Source organism: Polypterus senegalus, chromosome 2, assembly GCF_016835505.1.
Source record: "Polypterus senegalus isolate Bchr_013 chromosome 2, ASM1683550v1, whole genome shotgun sequence".
In the NCBI taxonomy this organism is placed as follows: Eukaryota; Metazoa; Chordata; class Cladistia; order Polypteriformes; family Polypteridae; genus Polypterus; species Polypterus senegalus.
The window spans coordinates 105,904,518-105,928,598 of record NC_053155.1 but is presented as its reverse complement, the minus strand read 5'-3'; the positions used below and the strand labels follow the sequence as shown (position 1 = coordinate 105,928,598).

At 39.4% G+C, this 24,081-nt stretch overlaps 1 protein-coding gene across 1 annotated transcript in view; it reads right to left on the bottom strand.

Annotated features, from left to right (window-relative positions):
* nars2 (asparaginyl-tRNA synthetase 2, mitochondrial) overlaps positions 1–9,262 on the bottom strand; it is a 105,334-nt gene extending 96,072 nt beyond the window's left edge. Inside the window, exons 1-3 of the mRNA XM_039744321.1 lie at positions 8,867–9,262; positions 7,855–7,964; positions 3,175–3,295 (exon numbers count right to left, since the gene is read on the bottom strand). Of these exons, the coding sequence (XP_039600255.1) occupies positions 3,175–3,295; positions 7,855–7,964; positions 8,867–9,007 (372 nt within the window). The 5' untranslated portion in view covers positions 9,008–9,262. The remainder of the gene's footprint in view (positions 1–3,174; positions 3,296–7,854; positions 7,965–8,866) is intronic.
* Positions 9,263–24,081: the final 14,819 nt, after the last annotated feature.

Sequence of the window (24,081 nt, the reverse complement as noted above, 5' to 3'; positions counted from 1 at the left end):
TATAGCACTCTTTATGCAAAGTATCTCAAAAACTTAACTTTACAAATTTCCTTCAAGAAACTGTATTCCAAATTTCAGCAAAATAAGTCCAGTGGCAGCCAAGTTCTTTCAAGTGGACAGTCAAAATCAAATCAAATCAAATAGCCTTTTATTGTCAATTCACTATAAGTGCAGAACACACAGGAGAATCGAAATACTGTTTCTCTCTCAACTTCGTAAAACAATAAAATATAAAAAAGTATAAAAGTATAACATATAAGATAAATAACATTAGAACTTGTAATGTAGACCTGTGTACAATGTGCAATAGTCATTAGTGCAAAATCCAATTACAGTAAAAAATGAGAAGGTACATTACAGAATAGCTTATGAGATGTACAAAAAGACAAACAATTAGCAGCAGATGTAATATTGAGTCCTTATATAATACCAGCTGAGGCAGGGTACTTGGTAGATAGTGACATTTGTTACGGTCCAGGGGCAAGGAGGAAAGGTAATGGACAGAGTTCAGCATCCTGACAGCTTAGTTAGACAGTCTTGTGGAGCAGGCACAGAGGATCCAGTACCTTTTCTCTGAGGGAAGGAGGCTAAAAAGAGAGTGAAAGGGGTGGGAGGAGTTACCAGCAATGCTGATGGCTCTACGGGTGAGACGGGTGTTGAAAATGTCCTTGAGGGAGGGCAGGGGGGCACCAATGATCTTACTGGCAGCATCCACTATGCATTCCTACAGGAGGCAGTGCAGCGTCCATAACACACAGAGATGTAGCTATTGAGGATGCTCTCGATTGTGCCCTTGTAGAAAGAGCACATGATGGGGGGTGGACCTTGTGTTCTCCTCAGTTTGCATAGAAAGTAGAGGCGGGAATGTGCTTTCTTGGCCAGTGATGTGGTGTTATTGAACCAGGAGAGGTCCTCAGAGATGTATGTCCCCAGGAACTTGGTGCTACTCACCCTTTCCACAGATGCACCGTGGATGGTCAGTGGGGGGTGATGTGAATGACCTCTCCTGAAATCGACCACAATCTCTTTGGTCTTTCCCACGTTCAGCAATAGACAGACATAGGTGATAATGACAGGAGATTGTTTTAGCACCTAAAACTGACCTCAGATTTGAAAGAGTTCGTTCTCAGCATCTCACACATCTGTAAGTTACTACAATAGTGAGCAGGCCAGAGAGCAAAAAATTCTGCATCCTATGTTTCCAAATGATACTTTTCCAGAAGTGATTAAGTTTATATAATATTTAAAAAAAATAAACAACAGGGGTGACAAGATGTTCTAAACATAAATACTGCCATTCATAAGATACCATGAAATAAATGATCATAAACAATTTCCAAGTAAATAAAACACCTGTAGAAATGTTTAACAAACTTCCATAACCCTAAAATATCAATGCAAAGACAAATTTATGATCTACAGTTACAGAGGCAAGATGGAATCTACATTGTTCCCCTGAGAACAAGACGCTCAGCTACTCTGTCTTGTCTCACCTTTTCACCTTCTATGCAACAAAATGAGTTTCTGTCTTAGTATCTCAGGATTATCTAATGACCAACACTCAGATCTGCAAATATCAAATTACTGTCTCCGCCTCCCCCACAAATCTTTAGCGCTGCATTAACTAAGACACTCAGTTCAACAGCTACCAGCTAAAATGGAGAATAAAATCAACTAAGCAATTTTTCAATCCTGCTTATCCTAGACATGGATGTGGGGCAGCTGGAGCCTATCCAAGCAATTACTGGGTGCCAGATGGGCACCAATCCACTTGCAGGAAGAATAAAAAATATGGTGTAATTTTGAGAAAAATAAGCAATGTTTAAAGAAGTATTAAAATTCTGACACAGGCACTAAAACACATATAATTATTATAAGTTTGCAGTAAATGAACCACATTTTTAGCAAAAATGTTATAGTTTAGGAGAAAATGTTCAGGTTAAATTAATACACAACTTTACTGATCATATAGTCGTTTTTCATTTTACCTACTTGATTAGACATTTAAGTGAAACAGGTCAATTGTGAATAACAAAATGACTACATGAAAGTGTAAGATACTTATGTAGTAGAATAGCAGCCAAATAATAAAAGGATTTATGCAAACAGCGAAGCATCCAAGTTAATTTAACAATTCTGAAACAAAGTGTTCAAAGTGAAAAATGATGCACACTTTAAGATAAAGAACTAATAATAGCATATAAAAACTTACTTGTCTTGCACTAGATGGTCTCTTTAGCATAAAAATTTAGCATTTTTGTTTCCACAAAGTGTTTGCATTGAAAAGATCAAATTACTCAAACTTTGAGTCAGAAGTGGTACCAGCCTGACTCTTTATGATATATTAAATTTTGACACTAAGTTCTAGTTTGAGCTTGCAAAAAGAACTCGGATGGGATGGATAGCGTCAATATGACTCAAAAACAGTAGTCGTTGCCACTTAATTCAGCCAGATTCTGCACCAAATTCTTAACAGTAATATACTTCCATTTAACTGTACGAACCATCTGACCATGAAATAAGTTCATCAAAATGAGGAGGTTATCTGGTAGTGATGGGAATTTATTTGAACCCAAAAGCTTATTAATGCACTATTATTTACCAAAATAAATTTTAATTTACCTATCACTTGTACACAGCATGTATGTAATGTCCAGGTAAGTAAGATTCATTTAACAACCATGGTCAGCTGTGCTCCTCAGTGTGCCAACATTACTTAAAACTTGTGATGCTAAGTTCTAGATTATCCTTACCAAACTGTAAATCTGCAAATGGAAGCTATGCATTATAGCTGAGATATAGGATATTAGAAAAATTGTTAAAATCTCATAAAAAGAAGAAAATACCCACAATTAAAAAATCCTGATCTCCTTAGTATATGTATGAGTATATGAGCAGGTTTTTGAATGTCTGCAACCCTGGCTCTCTGTATAGACATTATAGTACTCTTAATTTTTGAAAGGGCTATTCTAAAAATTGAGTAAAGTAATACCGCATGTCTTCATTAATTAGAAGGTAATGTAAAAGTTAATTATGAATATTTTAACTGAACCATGTCAATTGTTATAACTTTTTTGCTACAATATGAAATATTGATTATTTAATTTCCATATTATTTATATGCCAACCCAAGTGAAAATAAACCCAACAAAGGTTTTCTCTTGAAACACATACCAAGGGATCACAAGAACCAATGATCCTTATGTCAGATGCACGGAGTTCCACATTCTGTCCTTTGTGAAGGCTGTTAACCAGGGCACCAGAGATCTGAACAGCACTTCCAAATGTAAGTTTCCTTTAAGAAAATTGAACCACACAGTTAATCTGCATTTTTAATGAAAGGGGAACCAAAATATTGCTTTATTTGATGAATGTCTAGCCAGATAATTAAACTCTTGTGTAATCAGCAGTACTTCTTTGGGCTAGCAATTATGGACAATATCAAAATCCATGACACAATAGTGTTACATTTTCTCAACTAACACCAAAACAAAATACAAATCTACTGGTACAATTTAGTTTAACAGAGAACTGCTTCTCAGGTACAAGTGTATATATGTGTATCCTGAAGCAAAAGGAAGGCAATGACAAAGAAATAGCAAATAGAGAATTACACCAAAAAAAAAAAACTATCCATTATAAAAATAATAATAATAATAATATAAATAAAAAATCTCGAATGAACAGAAAATCCAAGTGAACCTGTTTATTTCACTCCGCCTTCAAATACAAACACATATTATTTCTAAAAATAAATCTGAATATGTGAAATGAAGAAAAGTATTTATTATACTGCATACTGGGATTGAAGAGCATATAGTCAACACTTTATGTAAGGAGAAGATAATATATATACAACAAATAAAAATTCTGACTTTACTGTTAATGGCCATGGCTCCCTACGAATCATATACCATTCCCCTTACATGATGATATAGTTAGTTACTTGATATGCTATCTGTATAAGAACAAAAAGAGTTTGATATTCAAATGTGTCAAAGAATTGCCATTTCCAGATTAATACGGTCTGGTTTATTTATATTTTTGCTGTATTGTGTTCCTTGGAGGGTAAATTAGTTCAACAAGAATTTTCCACAGCATGTATAATAATCACATCAACTTTCTGTGTTGCCTTGTTTTAAAAGGCAACTGCATCAGGGGACACAGTTAAGAAAAAAAAGATCAAAATAAAACACTTTATGAATGGTAATGTATTGAAACAATACAGTCTTTTTGCAAGGATTTTTATAATCCAATAAATACTTTTTAAAAGTTTTACAATTTGAATGATAAAAACAATTTAATAATCAAAAGAAACTATTCAGTTAAGTTGATTCATATTAATGAAACACTAAATTCAGCAAAAGTAAAAGTTCAAACTCTATTGGAACACGCATTTACTATATGTTTACAGCTCTGCTTCTGGCATGCAATAAAATAAAATGCAGACGCAATAATTCAAAGCCTAGCATACTGGCTTTTCTCCATACAGTGTGTACAAACAATGGTATTTTCACAAAATATATATGGATTCCAGCACTGGTGGTGTATTCTAAAGTGGAGTACACACTTTGGTTTTCTAAACTGGTTATGAAGAAATGCTGCTCATTTACCAAAAAAAAAAAAAAAATCACAGAAGCAAGTTTTAGTATAAAAGACAAGGCAATGCAATGCTCAACTCATTAAAAATTTGATTGCACCTTGGTCCAGGTTAATAAATTTCACTTGATCTTAAACAAGTATCATGTAATCATTTTGTAAAAGCAACAAAAATGTTATGCCCTGAAAGCATGTTAAAGTGCTTAGATGGATCACTTTTTAAATCTCAGTGCCAAAATGTGCAAGGAATTCCTAAAAAATCCAAAGAAGACTAAAGTAATAAAATAATATATTCTCATATCTGGGACTGAAATCTTCGCTAATACCATTCAGTCATCCCTGTTAAGGGATACGCTCAAAGATATGCAAGCGGATGATCCTAAGATATCCAGAATAATGGACTATCTGACTGGCAGACTGTAGTTTGTGAGCCTCAAGGACTGTGTCTCTGATATGGAGGTGAGCAATGCTGGAACACCATAAGGAACAGTCCCATCTCCTTTTCTCTTTACTATGAACACTTTAGACTATACATGTAAAAAACAAGTCATGTCACTTGCAGAAATTCTCAGATGATTCTGTACTTACTGTGTGCATCAAGGGGGATAAGTGAATGTAAATGAGTCAGATGGAGAACTGTTTCTTGTTGCAAAAAGAGCGGTCTGTAACTTAATATCAGGAAAACCGAGGAACTAGATATAGAAATAGTGCACTACTAATTGGTGGTCCACTTCAATGACAGGTTGGATTGGTCTTGTAGCACAGATGAACTATATAAGAAAGTGCAAAACAGGGTCTTTTTCCTTGGAAGACTGCATTCCTTCACATCTTCTACAACTCTGTGATGGCCAGTGTAATTTTCTATACTGTGGTGTGCTGGGCTGGTAAAATCAATTCAAGAAGGGCCCACCAAATCAAAAAAATAATTAAAAGGGCACGCTCAGCTATGGAATACACTGTGGACCATCTTCAGGTAGTAGCAAAGGAGAGAATTAAAACGTAACTAAGTGAAATTATGAACAATGCTGCATATCCTCTCTGTGACACACTAACGCAGAGTACAAATTATTTATTAGACATGTGTCAAGAAACACTACTGGGGTTCCTTCATACCAACAGCAAAACACCTGCATAATGCCTTCCTGTGACTGACTGTCAAGTCAGAGGTTTTTATTTCTTTTTAATTTTCTTTCTTTTTAGTCATTCTGGTGTATGTTCAGAACATAGTGTTTGTGTGTGTATTTATTTATCTATTTTTTATTTAATGAGCTTCTGTAAAAAGCCAAATGAAAAACAACAAAGTATGTGTTTTTCTATAATGCATGCCGAGTTCCTTTTTTCATTCAGGAGATGGCAGAAAGAGAACAACTGAAGATACAGAATTTGAGTAATTAATTCTGTTAGACCTCAGTGCAGCATTTGACACTGATAAACATGGCATTTTACAGTCCAGAATGGAAAACATTCTGGATATCTCTGGCACTGTCCTCCTATCTGACTGACAGGCAAGAGTTTTTTAGTCAAGGAGTCCCTCTGTCCTCAGCCCTCTGCTCTTCTGTATCTGTATGTGTCTCCTTGGCCATATTATTCGTAGCTTTAGAGTGGGTTATAATTTTTATGTAGATGATACTCAACTCTACTTCAATGTTAAAAGCAAAACTTCATCAGAGGTTTCTCAGCTCACAACTTGCCTCAGTGAAATTAAAACCTGGATGTAGCATGACTCTTTAAAATGAAACTGCAACAAAACTGAACTCCTGCAAATTGGCACTAAAGTGCAACTTTAGAAAAATCAGCTCCTTTTCAATCACTTCTGCCAGTGATCTCATCACACCTTCTTCTAATGCAAGGAATCTTGATGTCATTTTTGATTCCACCCACATAAACCACATTAGGAACCTTTCTTACTTTCACCACCATAATATATCATATATTATTCCTCTGCTTTTCTAATGCTGAGAAACTAAGCCAAAATAAGCAAAATTAAAGCAGTCTCTAGATTGACACATTTGGTGTGTCCCCCATGAGGGACTAATTTCCCATGCAAAGTTAAGGTCCATTTTATATACAGTAAACAAAAGTCTGGTGTGCATCTTTAGCATGGAAACACTTCTGTATGGGAGATAACTTTTGTCAGATTTCAGGTGATAGGCCTTAAGTTTGAAAGTCTTTTCAAGTTGAACAGGTGTGCCATCTAACCTAGAAAGCTGAGAAACAAATAAGGATTCATAGTATTTCACTTAGCCATAAAGTGCTGCCTTTGATTTCCATGGGAAAATAACCTTGACTTTGTGATAATGTTTCAATATCATTTTCTTTGAGTTCTGAGAAAACAGTAAGCACTCTTCTAACAAAGAAAAAAACAAGTAAGCCAGGTGTCTCATGCATATAAGAATGGAGGGGAAGAGTTGCTGCCTTTAATTATCCTTTTATAAAAACAGTTCTTTTAGATCATTTGCTGCTTTTTACACTTTCATAGAGCTTTTCATTAAGTAGCTGTATTTTTTAACAATTTTGTAAAGAGTTTAGATCTGTTGCCAAAATAGATACTTGCAAGGATACTCTTCACTAAAATTGACACTTTCATGGCGCTGTCTATCCATTGCTGATGCAGACTCATTTTGAGATTAAGGACATACAATTTGAATTTAAAGAAAACAGTCCATCTGGGAATTGTTGTCTGGGACTAAAATCAGCTTCTTATTGTTTTGGTAGTGCAGACCATGTAATGAACAGTAATGCATCAGCTGCAATATTTTCACTTAAGTACATTTTAGGCTTTGGAGCTTTTTGTATTTAATAATCCTTGATTTGAAAACTAAATTCCCTAACTGATGAACATAACAGTAAATATTTCTACTGTTAAACAAATATACTTTCATGTAGGATCCATTCAATAACATTTGTTTTTAAAAATAACTGGGATAAGAAAGATTTTATTGTTCTTACGTGTATACAGTACTATTTAACCTGCATTTGCGCTTAAAAATAACTTGTGACAAATAGTGTTTCAGTGCTCTTATTCTTATTCAGTACAATTTAACCTAACAATTCAAAATGTTATTAAGCTGCCCCAGATTGAATAAACTGTAATAGTTATAATAGGTCAATCTACAGAACATTAAAATCTTTTACCAATTTCTCTTTTTCTCAAAGTAATATTGGAAATGCTAGCTGTGTGTTTGTAAATGTATGCAGCCAAATTAAATATTTTTTTACATCATCAAAAAGAAAATATAGTAAAACATATCAAACCTGTCATGAAGACTGGGATCAGCTACAACTTGCAGGTTTTGTAAGCAGCTTCCATCGTTTACATGTAGAAATAAAACTTCTTTCTGTGAACGTATAGACCTAACCCAGCCCTGGAGTTAAAAAAATAAAAATCAGGACAGACCTAATCCTGCCACGATTAAACAAAAAAAATCTGCATGTATATAACAGGCATTTACATTTCACAGTCATAAAGAGATTCCAATTGATAAATAAAATCTGGTACAAAATGAGTTCCAAAATCTTTCAGAATTTGATAAATTGTGACTAGAGCATTAGGGACATATGTTCAAGTTTAAACAGTGCAAAATAAAGAGAAAATTCAAGTAATGACATTACTACAAAAAGGGCTCATGTTCCGCAATGAATGTTCTTCTTCTTTCGGCTGCTCCCGTTAGGGGTCGTCACAGTGGATCATCTTCTTCCATATCTTTCTGTCCTCTCCATCTTGTTCTGTTACACCCATCACCTGCATGTCCTCTCTCACTACATCCATAAACATTCGCTTAGGCTTTCCTCTTTTGCTCTTGCCTGGCAGCTCTATCCTTAGCATCTCTCCTCCGCACATGTCCAAACCAAGGCAATCTCGCACCTCCGACTTTGTCTCTCAACCGTCCAACTTGAGCTGACCCTCTAATGTACTCATTTCTAATCCTATCCATCCTCGTCACACTCAGTGCAAATCTTAACATCTTTAACTCTGCCACCTCCAGCTCTGTTTCCTGCTTTCTGGCCAGTAAGTAATGTACACTGTTCGTTTTTCAGTCTCAACTGAGTAAAATATACTAAATAATATACACTGCCAAATACATACACACCTTCCTCCAACGTCTTACCCTGTATTCGTGGATGCTAAAGAAAACTAATTTGCTCAGTAATGAAAAGCATTTGCTTTGGGATAAAAACAGTTATAACTGAAAAAAAATAAGGCGAATAATTATTTTTCGCAGAGACTTCAGGAAACTAAAGACAAATCAAGTATAATTTACTGTACCTGGATCTTTAACTGATCTCCTACTTTCTGAGAATTAATCGCATCCCGAATTCGAATGGTATTCGCCGAATAAAACCGACATACGATAGTACTGGCGACAGCATGACAACGAAATATTACAAAACGCCACTGGGTGAACATTCTGTCATTTGTCAATAATCCGCCGTAGACACGAGTATGTAGTACTTCATGAGGATATGGCTAAAGGTACGGAGTACGTTACTCAAAAATTTGTACAGTATAATGTACACTGTTAAAAGAATGTCCAAGACAATGCGTTATACATATGATGGACTTGCAACGTTCAGCTGAATACGTTAATCTTTAATATTCGTTTTTAAGCAGAAGTAGTGAAAACATGGACTTCTAGATGTCACCTTTCAGCATGGTTCCTGTTATTAAAGCTACTTCCCATTCCTGCCAACAGTCATTGGTCAAATTTTATTGATTGACGTGTAAGGTGGCAAATGAAAGATTGAGGCAATAGAGCGCGCCGATAAGTGCTTCTGGGAACTGTAGTATTCAATCGTGCCCATGCCTATAATAGGCGATAGCAAGCATTTTGTAATTTACAGCATAATGTTAAATTTCTGCAACGTAACATATAAAATAGCATAATACAACATATTCTAGGATAGTGTAGTGTCTAGACTCATTTTTTGCATCATCCAGACTGCGTGGTAGAATGTTTTCTTTCAAATAAAATTTTTACTAATGATTTAACACTGCATATTTTCACCTCTTTGGTTAACTAACCAACCGTTTCCTTAGCGTTTTAAATATTGAAGTGATTAAATTGGTTTGCCATAATTTTACAGGCACTTTTTAAATTTAATTTTAATTCTCTTTAATTCACTTTTTTCAGTAGTGTGTTCTCTTAAAGAGTACCAAAATGGTGACAATTAATAGATAATCCCTGAATATTGGTTGTAGCTGGTTGGTTAATATGATAATAATCAAGACAATACATTATTATTATTATTGATCTGACCATCTTACTGCCACCTACAAGCCTGTGATTGAAGGCAGGAGCTTTCTTTTTCAAGCCAGAAGATTTTATGTGTGGGTATTTTCTTTATAATATTTATAATTTTCTTGAACATCTACAACTAAGGATTTCACAACGATTTGCACTATATGTATAATTGTATGAGATAAATAAAATTTGATTTGATTATGATTATTATTATTTAAATATATCTGTGACTGTGTGTTGGTCTAGTGAAAAGATTATTTATTATCCATTGCAAAATAAGTGAAATTAGGAATAAGAGAGGAGAGGGCAACATATACTGCACATGAACTGCATGAGAATAATTGAAAATAAAATTGTTAGTGATCAGTTTCAATATGGAAACTAAATTATCTAATATATATAATATGATTAATACTAGTGATCAAAACAATTTGCATTAAATTGAATTTGAAGCAAAACTCAGAGTTTCACATTGCAAAGAAATCACTAAACAAATGGTGTTTAATAATCAGTGAAATCTGTGTAGAGGAAAAAAGGTGCTTAGTTCCTGTCTGGAAGTTTTTTCCCAGGTTAATTCCATATGCCTGATTGTCATTTAGAGTTTAAATAAAATGTTTACTGGAAAAGAAAGTACTGGATTCACTTCCTGTTATGTTTAGATATTTTGTTGAGTAATGAGATGTGTGTTGAGGTTGTTGTGGTAGTACAATGCCCACTTTTACATAAAATAGAATTAAATGGTGTGCAGTAGATTACTTGCTTCACAAAGCTTAGTAAAAAATGCTGGTAAATACAATCATGTGAAGTTTTCTGAAGCAGTTTTCTTCATTTTTCATTCCAAAAAAACAAAAAAAAGACAGTTTTTAATTAGTTTTGTATATTGTGGTTACAAATTACATACAATATTAGTGTTAGCATCAGTGTTGTATTAGTAAGATGCACAAAAATTGAAACCTGGTTGTTTTGCTTATCATCACAAAAAATGGATAGCCCAAAAATGATCAAGTTCTACTTCTCTGAATCTAGTTTTAAAGACATTTAAATGTTTCAATGGAATAACTGAAAAGAAGATAAAAGAAACAATTTATATACCATTGAATCACTCATTATTTTGTGAGTGGTACATGGCACCTGGAAATGAACCTTTTGCATTTTTTGTGCAGAATACCAAAAATGTTAGACAAAAAGGTGTCCAGTATCGTCATTGCAAGGTCTCTCATTCTAAAGATCTTAGCAGAAGACAACAGTCTGAAGGCAAAATAATAAGAAAAAGAAAAACAATATGAATTAACAAAGGGAGTAAGGCAAAACTTGTGTTTCAAAAACAAAATGCCAAAGCACCAAGCCAAACAAAACATAAAACCAAAACACAAATGAAGGTCTAGGAATGAAGCCAAACACACGTTGCAAAATGTTTCTTGCCACTAACAACTAGATATATAGAAGGAATGCAGTCTAGATATATTAATATTTCTAGAGTGCTTTAGGCCAAAGCCAGGACACTGTGCAGTGGATAAGAACAATTTATATAGGAAAAGGAAAAACAAATAGGTGCCAAATTGCACAAATGATTCCTGTAAATAAAAACAAATCAGGTCACTCCTATATTCTGGGAAGCCACAGATTTTGCTGTTTACTGATCTAATAAAAATCCATCACTTAAATTTGCAGAACAAAGAAGTGTTCAGTCATCCACTGTCCTGATAAACCAATGTTGTGTTGTAATAAGTTGAATATTCTACACTGTGCTCCTTTAGAAATACTATAGAACGATACTGCTGGGAATTTCATGATTACCCAATTTGATTTACAATTTTGTCAATGGTTTCTTTTATAATTTCAGACTATCTGACAATTTAATGCATATGATAGTCTGCTGAATGATAGTGTTACAAATTCATTGTGGGATACTTAGTGGTCATATGTGAGTCAATATTTATGTCTTTTCCAATGATAGCAGGTCCTCAGTTTGTAAAAAGGAGTTAACTTTAGTCAGATTTAATCCATTTAAAAAAAACCCTGATGCTAAAAAACATTTTTCCTCCTGTTGTATTTCAAAGGTAAGTAATTTCTATCTAAAAAACCTGAAGGAAAAATGTCAGACAAAACAAAGGAATGGACAATAACTATTACATCAATAGATTTATTACTGACAAGCGAGAAGTGATCATGGTTTTGAGGTCACATAACAATTTGGAGTTGCTGTCATGATAGATTACTTCCATCTGTCTCTTGTTCAACATGGTTGACAAAGTCATCCTTGTTTTTGTCTCCTGTACTCACTAATCTACATCAAAAAATTTCTTTCTCTTTATAGCTACAGTATATACCAAAATTACAAAAATATAATGTCTACAGTACCTTTCAAAGCAGCAGCTTCAGTTGAAGTGAGGCTCAAATTATTATCTCATGTTTAGATTCAGCACTTGCATGTGTTGATAATTGATACAATGAAAATATAGTCATATGACCATTTTGAACTAAATTTTTGTTCACATTTGCTGATAATTCTTTTTTAGATTTGCTGGTGGGCTAAATGCAGCAATCATTTTTTATCTGGCTAATAAATGGCACTGTTTGTTATTCTTCTATGCTTATCAGTACTGATACATTGATAATGTGTTGGCATAGATCTGTGCACATATTTGGTTCAGTATTTTGACTTAATATACTTCTAGTGTCATTTAAGTTCTACTCACAGGTTGTGTTTCAGCCATGGGCTACCAGTTAAATATTGTTTCTGTAACAGTGTCTTAATTATGAACCTCTTAAATATTGTGTTAAAGGGTTAGTCCAAGTTATAATTTTAGTGAGTACCCATTGTTTAATTAGTTTGATGATTTTTTTCAGGAAAAGTATGAAGGGGTTACCTTGCCAGCATTGCTGTATTTTTCTATATGGACTTTCGCTGGTAATTTTGAGTTCCTGTTTTTGGGGTACTCAGAATGTTGCTGCATCCTTTAAAAGACAGACTTAGTTCTGTTTTGCCACCTGCAACCTTCCTTGTCAACTTGTTTGTCCAAAACCAGTGTCAAATTGTTCTGTAGGTCTGAATTCACTGAACCATTAATCACAGTGCATGATGTGTGAAACCATATCCTTTCTATGTCCCCCTAACATTTTGTATTCAGGCAAGCATGTATTTGCAGTAACTGTAGCCAAGGGTCAGTCTGGAGTAATTATCACTGTCTCCAAATAAAATACTGTATACCCAAAACCAACCCTTTCAGAAGAAACTACAAAACTGAACTAACTTAATAAAGCTTTAGCTGTAGTTTTTCTTGAAATGCACATAACATATCAAACTTATTTTTGTAGTCAGATATTCTATACTCAGCATCATGAAGCATGTATGCTACAACTGGAACAATGAGCAAAGATAAAATGGTCATCCCAGGTCAGATGTAAAACACTGTCAGGGATCACTACCTCTACTTTCAGTAGCTAATAACCTTTTAAGATTTTTTGCTACTCCTCAGTTATAATCTTAAGTGTTGCCCTTTTGACTGCATCCTGTTGGAAAATGTTCCATTACAGTTTTACAGGACCTATAACTATAACCCTACAAGGATTTGATATACTGTACTTTGATAAAAAGAGTGTGAGGTGACAATGACTGCAATCTAAATCTATGCTTGTCACTCATCCTGCATGTTATATACTTCTGCACCACAAGCTATTTCAAACCTGCCAATGCCAGTACTGCCATTCAAACAGGACATGATGTTTTGCCACAAACAACATCATTTGGCAAATCAAATGATTTCTTTGTCACATTTTATGCAGTGACAATGAATCCACATGACATAGCAGAGTAGATGTCTCCTTGTCTATGACATTTTGATTCAGCTTTGCTTTGCCCTTATTATGTCATCTGTACCATCTCCAAATATTATGTGACAGCTGAGCTGACATTATTTGTGAATTAGTATGTTCAGCATTGGCAATGCAAGTAATGTGTTAAGGGGAAAACACACCTTTACTGCATTCAAATGAAAAGACTAAGCCTGTTAAAAATGTTGTTACTATAAGATTGTAACATATACTGGGGAGAAATTATAATTAATTACAATAAAGTGTTTACAATACAATTTTCACATACTGCCAACACTTTACAACTACAGTATATTATAATTAGATTTGTGCTACAATGTATATTTTCTCAGGACTAATAATTATAATCAAATCAAACACTGTAAATAAAAGAAATCTATCTCTTTGCCCATTTTCTGTCCTGCTTATCAATTTCTGGGTTTGGATGTGTTAGAAATTACCCTGGCAGCATTAGGAGAAAGGCAGGAACAAACCCCTGAAGGAGTATCAATCATAAGTGACCTACTCGTATATACTGGGACAATTTACAGGGTCTAATCCTAACACTTATATTTTTTGAATGTGCAAGCAAAACACACACAGATGCACAGAGGATGCACAAGCTCCACACAAGCTGCGCCCAGCCAAGGATATGAAGATGGAATCTTAGTAATCAATTTTCCTTTAGAAATGAATAATTATGAGAAAGAAAATAATACATGAAAATGTGTTACATAATGTACAGTTCAAGTTAAAACATAATCAAGCCTAGCTACCCAACACATACCATGAATGGCCACAGTACGTGCAGATTGAACAATGAAAGAGCCCTGCACTGCAGCACTTCCGGGGGCCCTTACAGCACTTCTGCCACACCCGGAAGTACTACCAGAAGATGATTGGAGAGCACCTGGAACACTTCCAGGCGCAGTATAAAAGAGGCCGCCTCGCTCCATTTGGGGAGCCAGAGTTGGGAGGTGAAGGACAAAACCTGCTGGGAGAGGAGTGGAGGCAGCAGAGGAGAAAGAAGGAAGAATCCGAGAGAGGGAAAAAAGGGACTGAGCAGTAGTGTTGTGCTTGCTAACTGTGTACTGTGCTCTGAAGTGGGGAGCAGGAAATAGAGCTGCCCCATGAGAAATAAACAGTGTTATTTTGCACTTGTGTATGTCTGTGCCTGTCTGTGTTCGGGTGTGGGGAGCTGCACATCCCCGTATATATATATATATTGTCACGCACGCGCGAGTAGGAGGCCGCGGATTGATTCGATAGCACCTGGGAAACCACTCCGCCAGGGAATGGTGGGGTATTAACTTTCTCCCTCTGCTTCCTCATAGAAAGAAAGACCTTCCTGCACCATAGGCCTGGATTGACCGCAGTGCGATACTTCCGCCCTTCCTCCGCCATCTTGCCCTGACGTCATCCTTCCCATCCTCCCTTGCGGTCCTTCCCGGCATCCCTCCACTTCCGGCTCCTCCCCAATAAAATGGCATTATGAACTGTTTTGTTTATAATTTTGACCAGTTTTTGTTTGTGTTTACAATATACGGGGCCGGAAAACCCCAACCCTTGCTACTGTCTCCTCGGTCCTTTACAAGTGGCGTAGTCGGCAGGATAGAGAGATCCCGGAATGACGGAGGGACAGGACCTCAACACGGTGCTGCAGGCCATGAACGACCAGCTCCAGGCGCTGCAGCTTGCGCAAGCCGCCACCACCCGGGAGCTGGAGGCCACGAAGGCCAGGTTAGTGGAAGCCCAACGGGCGAGACCAGACCCGCCCAGGCAGCCGCCTCCTCCTATGGTACCGATGGGCCCTTCGAGGACGCCGATGCCTACCTGGGCATGTTTGAGAGGACGGCCACCGGAACGAGTGGCAGCGGTCCAGTGGGCGCCCATCTTGGCGCCATACCTGAAGGGACGCGCTGCGGCCTATTATGACCTCCCTGAGGAGGAGGCCGCTAATTACGACCTCCTCAAGCCCGAAATATTGGCCCGCTACGGCATTAGCCCGGCCAGCAGGCGGCGAATGGCGGAACTGGGTCTTTGACCCGTGCCGCCCTTCGCGCCCAGGCGCTCGAAGTTCTGGGGCAAGATGGGCCGCTGGCTACGGCCAGAGAGCCCCGACGGGCGGAAAGTGGTCGAGCGGGTGGCCTGTGAAGGCCTGGTCAATGCGATGCCCAGTTCCCTCGCCCAGCAGGTCCGGGGACACGCCTATCAGAACATGTCGGGCCTCCTCGACGTCCTGGAGCGCCAGTTGGCGGTCCTCCGACTTGGGGGTCAGAAAAGCCTGCTCGCTGGAACCGCAGGGACGGGCGGCCACCCCGAGCCCCTCGACGCTGCAGAAGCGCCAGCCAGAGCCAGAGAGAGGCCGGGTCCGCCGCGCTGTTTTAAGTGTGGCGAGACCGGTCACCTGCTGCCAAACTGCCCCCATCACATCGCCCGAGCCTATGGACTGCAGCTGGACATCATCGGAGAGGTATTGTACCCGCCGCATCCCTTGGCGAGTCCGAATACGGGAGTGGTGTTGCTAAATGGGCACGCCGTGGTGGCTTTGTTTGATTCCGGCAGCAACATTACCATTGTTGCTCGCCGTTTTGTCTTACCGCAACAGTGGTTAAAACAGCATTTGTTGGTCACCTGTGTGCATGGGGGACTAGGTCATATCGTTCGCGCCACTGCTATGTCACCTGGAAGGGGAACCAATCCAAATGACGGTCGCTGTGTTACCTGACCCCCTTCCCAGTGATTCTGGGACAAGACTGGTCTAAAAGAATCAGCGGTAAGCCATTCGCGCTCCCGGGCCTCGTTGGATCTTGTTATGAGGGGAAAAGGCACCCCTCCCGCGCCTCCACGCCGTGCACAAGGGCAGGCCCTATGGGCGCTGGTGTCTCGGGGACCTTTCCGTGGCTACGGACCTTGACCCGAAGATTCCGCGGAGAAGGGACTAGCCAGGAACTCTTCCCGGCCCAGGCCCCAAGACCCTCTCGGCCTGGACCATCAATTTCGGTCCACGCCGCCTCCTTTAAGAGGGAGCAGTGGAATGATGACTCCCGCGCTTTGCCCGAATGCGATCGTTCTGCCTAACAGCTCACAGCGGACGGATCCACACCGCGGGAACCCTTCTTTGTCCTTGAGAATGATCTGTTGTACCGAAAGTGGCTACCCATGAGGGCGAGGTGCGGAAGTTGTTGCTAATTCAGCGCACCTTCCGGCGGGAGATATGCGAGTTGGCACATGCTCACCTCCTAGGAGGCCACCTCGGGCCAAAAACACTGGAGAGGATTAAGCCCGCTTTTACTGGCCTGGGATCAATGAGGAGGTCCGGCGGTTCTGTCAATCCTGTCCGAGTGCCAGACCCGCCAGATTCCTAGGAGGGACCGTGCTCCTCTAGTCCCTATTCCCTCGTGGACATCCCCTTTGAAAGGATAGGGGTCGATTTGGTGGGACCCTGGAGCCCTCAACCCGTGGCCACAAGTATATCCTAGTCATGGTGGACTATGCCACCCGGTACCCAGAGGCGGGTCCCCTCCGCCCGCTAATACTAAAAGCATCGCACGGAACTGGTTAATTTGTTTTCACGCTGGGCATACCCAAGGAGGTCCTCACGGACCAGGGTACGCCCTTCACTTCGGATACGTTCAAGGAGGTAGCCAAATTACTGCAGATAAAGCACCTGAAAGCGTCAGTCTATCACCCGCAAACTGACGGGTTGGTGAACGATTTAATCAGACGCTTAAGCAGATGCTCCGCAAGGTAGTCAGCGCGACGGCAGGAACTGGGACCAGCTCCTCCCGCCGTGCTTTTGCCTACCGGGAGGTACCCCAGGCCTCTACAGGCTTCTCCCCTTTGAATTACTATACGGGCGACAACCCCGGGGAATCCTCGACATCCTAAAAGAAGGCTGGGAGGCCGAGGCTCTTCCCTCCTCTAACATTTTGGAGTACGCGCAACTGCGCGACCGACTCACAAAGATCAGGCCCCTCCTAAAAGAGCACGTGACTCGTGCGCAAGCAGCGCAGGCCCGGTGTTACAACCGCAACTCCGTCCTCAGGGAGTTCCGCCCGGGGGACCGAAGTTATGGTGCTCGCCCCGACCTCCCACTCGAAGCTGCTCGCCACTGGCAAGGGCCTTACGAGGTTAAGGAGAGAAAGGACTCGCCGACTATTTGGTGAAACAGCCCAATCGTCGACCGAAAGTGAGAGGATCTATCATGTCAACCTGTTAAAGCCCTGAGAGATAGAGAGGAGCTCCCAGCTCCGTAGGTCACTCTCCCTTTCGCAAGCACAACTGCCCTTAACCTCGGCGAAGAGCTGACCCCAAGCAGCGGCAGGAGTTAGCCCAAACACTCCGAGCCATCCCGAGGTAGTGAGCGAGTCACCCGGCCGGACGCGCTGATTGAGCACGATATAGTCACGGAGCCCGGGTAATCGTCCGGAGAGGCCCTACCGACTCCGGAGGCAAAACGCGCAGAGGTCGAACTGGAGGTGAAACGTATGTTGGACATGGACATAATTGAAGAGAGCCATAGTCCCTGGTCCAGCCCTATTGTCCTCGTCTCCAAGCCAGACGGCTCCTGGAGGTTCTGTAATGACTTTAGACGCCTGAATCAGATCTCCAAGTTCGATGCCTACCCCATGCCCCGCATTGACGACCTCCTTGAGCGGCTGGGTACGGCTCGATATCTGACTACCCTTGACATGACAAAAGGGTATTGGCAAATTCCTTTAACGGCATCCGCAAAGGAGAAAACGGCCTTTAGCACCCCTAGCGGGCACTGGCAGTACAAGGTCCTCCCATTTGGGCTGCACGGGCCCGGCGACCTTCCAACGCCTGGTAGATAGAGTGCTGAAGCCCCACCAGTCCTATAGCGCCGCCTACCTGGATGACGTTGTCATCTATTCCGCACCTGGGAGGAGCATCTACTGCAGGTCGCAGCTGTCCTCCTAACACTGGCTAAAGCCGCCTCCGCATAAACCCCGGAAGTGTTTTTGGATTAAAGGAGGCCAAATATTTAGGCTACCTCGTGGGACAAGGACAGGTGCGCCACAGAGCTCCAAAGTTAAAGACATCTTAGAATGGCCCGTCCGAGTACCAAGAAACAGGTGCAGGCTTTCTTGGGGCTTGCGGGTTACTACCGCCGGTTTGTTCCCGTTTCTCGAAGAGCAGCACCCTTGACTGACCTGACAAAAGGGCGCCCCTATACGTGGTGTGGACCGACAAAGCAGAACACGCGCTCAGTGACCTAAAGAAGGCCCTAACGCCGGCACCTGTGTTACGGACGCCCGATTTTGGGCTCCCGCTTATTCTCCAGACCGACGCCGGACACAGGCCTGGGTGCCGTGCTGAGCCAAAGCGCCGATGGGGTCGAGCACCCTGTGATGTACCCTAGCCGGAAACTGATGGACCGGAGACCCGCACGCGGCAGTGGAGAGGGAGGCCTTGGCCATTAAGTGGGCAGTGACCCACCTCCGTACTACCTGCTGGGTCGCGAATTCGCTCTGGTGACTGATCACGCTGCACTTCAGTGGATGTCCCTACACAAAGAGTCGAATCCGCGGGTCACCAGGTGGTTCCTGGACTTACAGCCGTATAAGTTCACTGTCACTTATCGGCGGGCACCCTTCAGGCCAATGCCGATGCCCTCTCTCGTATTCACGACCTCTCGGTTAGGTCCGCCCGACCTGACGGTCCTGGGCTAAGGGGGGGATCGTGTCACGCACGCGCGAGTAGGAGGCGCGGATTGATTCGATAGCACCTGGGAAACCACTCGCCGCCAGGGAATGGTGGGGTATTAACTTTCTCCCTCTGCTTCCTCATAGAAAGAAAGACCTTCCTGCACCATAGGCCTGGATTGACCGCAGTCGCGATACTTCCGCCCTTCCTCCGCCATCTTGCCCTGACGTCATCCTTCCCATCCTCCCTTGCGGTCCTTCCCGCATCCTCCACTTCCGCTCCTCCCCAATAAAATGGCGACGCCAGGAGTCGGCGTCGCGCATATGAACTTTTGTTTATAATTTTGACCAGTTTTTGTTTGTGTTTACAATATACGGGGCGGAAAACCCCAACCCTTGCTACTGTCTCCTCGGTCCTTTACATATATATATATATATATATATATATATATATATATATATATATATATATATATATATATATATATATATGACGTGTGAGCCCCTGTCTTGTACCACAATACACAAGACTAAGTCTCGGTACATTAACAAAACCAACTTTATCCCATTTGGAACAGGAACAACACGGTTATTAATTGTAGCGTGATCTACCATTCTCCTATACACAGACACAGCAGTCAGGCAGGGTCTTCCACAGATGTGGCAATCATGCTTCGGGATGCTCTTCGGCATGTTGTCCCGTTGGGGGGAGTCCCTAAAGAGTTCAGAAACCTTACTATATATATTTATATATAATAATATATAAATATATGTATAATAATATATATATACAGGTGCCGGTCATAAAATTAGAATATCATGACAAAGTTGATTTATTTCAATAATTCCATTCAAAAAGTGAAACTTGTATATTAGATTCATTCATTACACACAGACTGGTGTATTTCAAATGTTTATTTCTTTTAATTTTGATGATTATAACTGACAACTAATGAAAGTCCCAAATTCAGTATCTCGGAAAATTAGAATATCAATTAAGACCAATGCAAAAAAAGGATTTTTAGAAATGTTGGCCAACTGAAAGGTATGAACATAAAAAGTATGAGCATGTACAGCACTCAATATTTAGTTGGGGATCCTTTGGCCTGGATTACTGCAGCAATGCGGTGTGGCATGGAGTCGATCAGTCTGTGGCACTGCTCAGGTGTTATGAGAGCCCATGTTGCTCTGATAGTGGCCTTCAGCTCTTCTGAATTGTTGGGTCTGGCGTATTTCATCTTCCTCTTCACAATACCCCATAGATTTTCTATGGGGTTAAGGTCAAGCGAGTTTGCTGGCCAATCAAGAACAGGGATACCATGGTCCTTAAACAAGGTACTGGTAGCTTTGGTGCAGGTGCCAGGTCCTGTTGGAAAATGAAATCTGCATCTCCATAAAGTTTGTCAGCAGCAGGAAGCATGAAGTGCTCTAAAACTTTCTGGTAGACGGCTGTGTTGACCTTGGACCTCAGAAAACACAATGGACCAACACCAGCAGATGACATCGCACCCCAAACCATCACTGACTGTGGAAACTTTTCACTTGACCTCAAGCAACGTGGATTCTGTGCCTCTCCTCTTTTCCTCCAGACTCTGGGACCTTGATTTCCAAAGGAAATGCAAAATTTACTTTCATCAGAGAACATAACTTTGGACCACTTAGCAGCAGTTTTGTCTTCAGCCCAGGCGAGACACTTCTGACGCTGTCTCTTGTTCAAGAGTGGCTTGACACAAGGAATGCGACAGCTGAAACCTATGTCTTGCATACGTCTGTGCATGGTGGTCCTTGAAGCACTGACTCCAGCTGCAGTCCACTCTTTGTGAATCTCCCCCACAGTTTTGAATGGGTTTTGTTTCACAATCCTCTCCAGGGTGCGGTTATCCCTATTGCTTGTAAACTTTTTTCTACCACATCTTGTCCTTCCCTTTGCCTCTCTATTAGTGTGCTTGGACACAGAGCTCTGTGAACAGTCAGCCTCTTTAGCAATGACCTTTTGTGTCTTGCCCTCCTTGTGCAAGGTGTCAATGGTCGCCTTTTGGATAACTGTCAAGTCAGCAGTCTTCCCCATGATTGTGTAGCCTACAGAACTAGACTGAGAGACCGTTTAAAGGCTTTTGCAGGTGTTTTGAGTTAATTAACTGATTAGAGTGTGGCACCAGCTATCTTCAATAGAGAACCTTTTCATAATATTCTAATTTTCCGAGATACTGAATTTGGGACTTTCATTAGTTGTTAGTTCATTAGTAGTTTCACATTTTGAATGGAATTACTGAAATAAATCAACGTTGTCATGATATTCTAATTTTATGACCGGCACCTGTATATATATATATATATATATATATATATATATATATATATATATATATATATATAGAAATGAAACTGTTTCCAGTAGGAAATAAAGATATGGATAAGTGATAGACAGAGAGTTCCATTTGGTAACAAAACATAGGTCTCACCTTTGCAAATTTTGTAAATTATTTTAACAACCAAGGATTTCAAAAATAAATGATTTTCTTTAAAATTACTTTTACTTCTGCCTCATGGATAAAACTTAAAAGCTTAAAACTTTATTCATTTTTCTTGTCAAGCTCCTTATTATATACATAAGAAACAGCCTTTCTCTTTCTGTCTTTTATAACTATGGGGCAGTTTTCTTGACATCACATCATAGTTGCTTTTCACTACAGAAGACAATTTAAAACCATTTTGCAATGTAAAATGAATTTCTTAAAGATTGTCTCATTCAAATACCACAAAGGAATGCAACATTACTACATATATTTACATCAATTTGCAATGTAATTTTTTTAGTAAGAGAAAACATTTTTATGATGCACATTAAAAATAAAAGTTAGGTGAAAATGATACAATACAGTAGAAGTAGTAACCATGACAACTATTTTTACAGGTATCTGGATAAGTCATTGAGACAATTTTCACCTACAAGCTAACCAAACGAGCTTTGTGAATGGAATGGTTTGTTCTTTATAGAATTTCTTATGTTCTTACCTTTTTAGCATTCCCTCCTACATGTTAGGATGGCAGTCAACTCTGAATTGGCCCAATTTTAATAAGTTTTGTAAGTTTGCATGACTGTGTCCTGAAATGCCTACAGTTGCTGTCTGCCTGTCTACTTTCTACTGTCCTGAAGTAGTTTACAGGATGAGCAGATTCAGGAACTTACACCCTAAGACATAAAGAAGTTACTTACTTACTTCTATATATTTCCCATTTTCATTGCACATTTTTAAAAGATTCATCTATGCTCCCAGTGTAAATTATTAACTTATTATCTGCAATCAAATGTGAACACAATTCTGTAAATAAGTAATAAGTGATTTATAAGCTGATTCAGTATGTAGTGCTTAGTAGTCTGGGCAAAACAATGACCAACAGTTACAGAAGAGCAAAACATCCAGTTTGCTTTGAAAATATAATTTGAATTTCCTATTAATTATAACATCTATAATTTGAGTCTTTACCTGACATTCTGAGATGGTCAGATTTCAGTTATTTTTGTAACTATTTGGTAATTTTTTAACAGAAAATTTTATTCAGCTTGCTCCTTGCTATATAGTACATTTTCCAATAAACCATAATTAAGAGTTTTAAAAGTACAATGAAGATCAATGAGGCCTACATTATTTTAAAGAACACATTTACTATGAAGAAAACTGAAGTTTTTTTCTTTTAAATAATGCACACCATAATTTTCTTGAGCTTCTTAAAGCTTACTACACCTTAATAGATCTTGAAGCAACCACAGTCTTCTTGTTGCTCTTATCCAGGCTGCATTGACAGGACATGAGGTCAGGTGGGCATGAAATAGCATATTGATGCTTTTTTTTTTGTTCATTATATATTAGGTATTGAAATCCTAGACATTTGTTTCTATAAACTGGCATACTATATGTGTGCCATGCACCCGCATATATTCAGGAAATATTTCAAGAAAATATTAATGAAATGTAAGCAATTATTTCATAACAGGTTGAGGACAAATGATTAGGAATTAGAAAATAAATATAAATATCTGTCTTCTGGTGTATTGTCATGTTCCCATAAGTAAGAACTTGATGTATGATTAGTCAAGTCACATCAAGTTTATTGTCATGTGTACATAGTACAGTGAATTTCTTACATGTATGTCTCCTCAGAAGTGTTGATAAAAATAAAACACTTTAAAAAAATAGAAAAAAAACGTGTCTATCCCATTAGCATCAGACAGGAATCAGCCCTAGATCGATCTATACCAGGACAATTTAGAGTTCCCACCCAGTAAACCCCTGAACGTTGTAACAATGTTTTAAGAACATTTTATGTATTTTACAATAACGTCATCTTTTAATGTTAATGTAACTGTAGGATGTGGAGTTTCCACTGAGTTCTTAGAATGCTATTTATGTATGTTACATAATAATATTACTGAAACATTATATACTTTAACTCTTTAAACTCAGCCCAACTGTTTTGGACCTGCCAGTGGGATTGAAGAATAAGGCAAAATTCTTAAAAAAATTAATAAAACCATTAATATTTTCGTTTCTATAATTAAAAAACAGTGTTTTGCCATTAAAATGCCATATTGCATACCCCAATAACATGTTGCAATGTGTTTCTTTCTACTTTCAACAATGCCCCAATTTCTGTATCACAGCAACAACTACTCCCAAGCCCCATCTAATGGCCTTCTTGAGTGTCTTGATTCAATTGCGTGCAATTGCATGAAAAGACTATTATGTACTAAATGA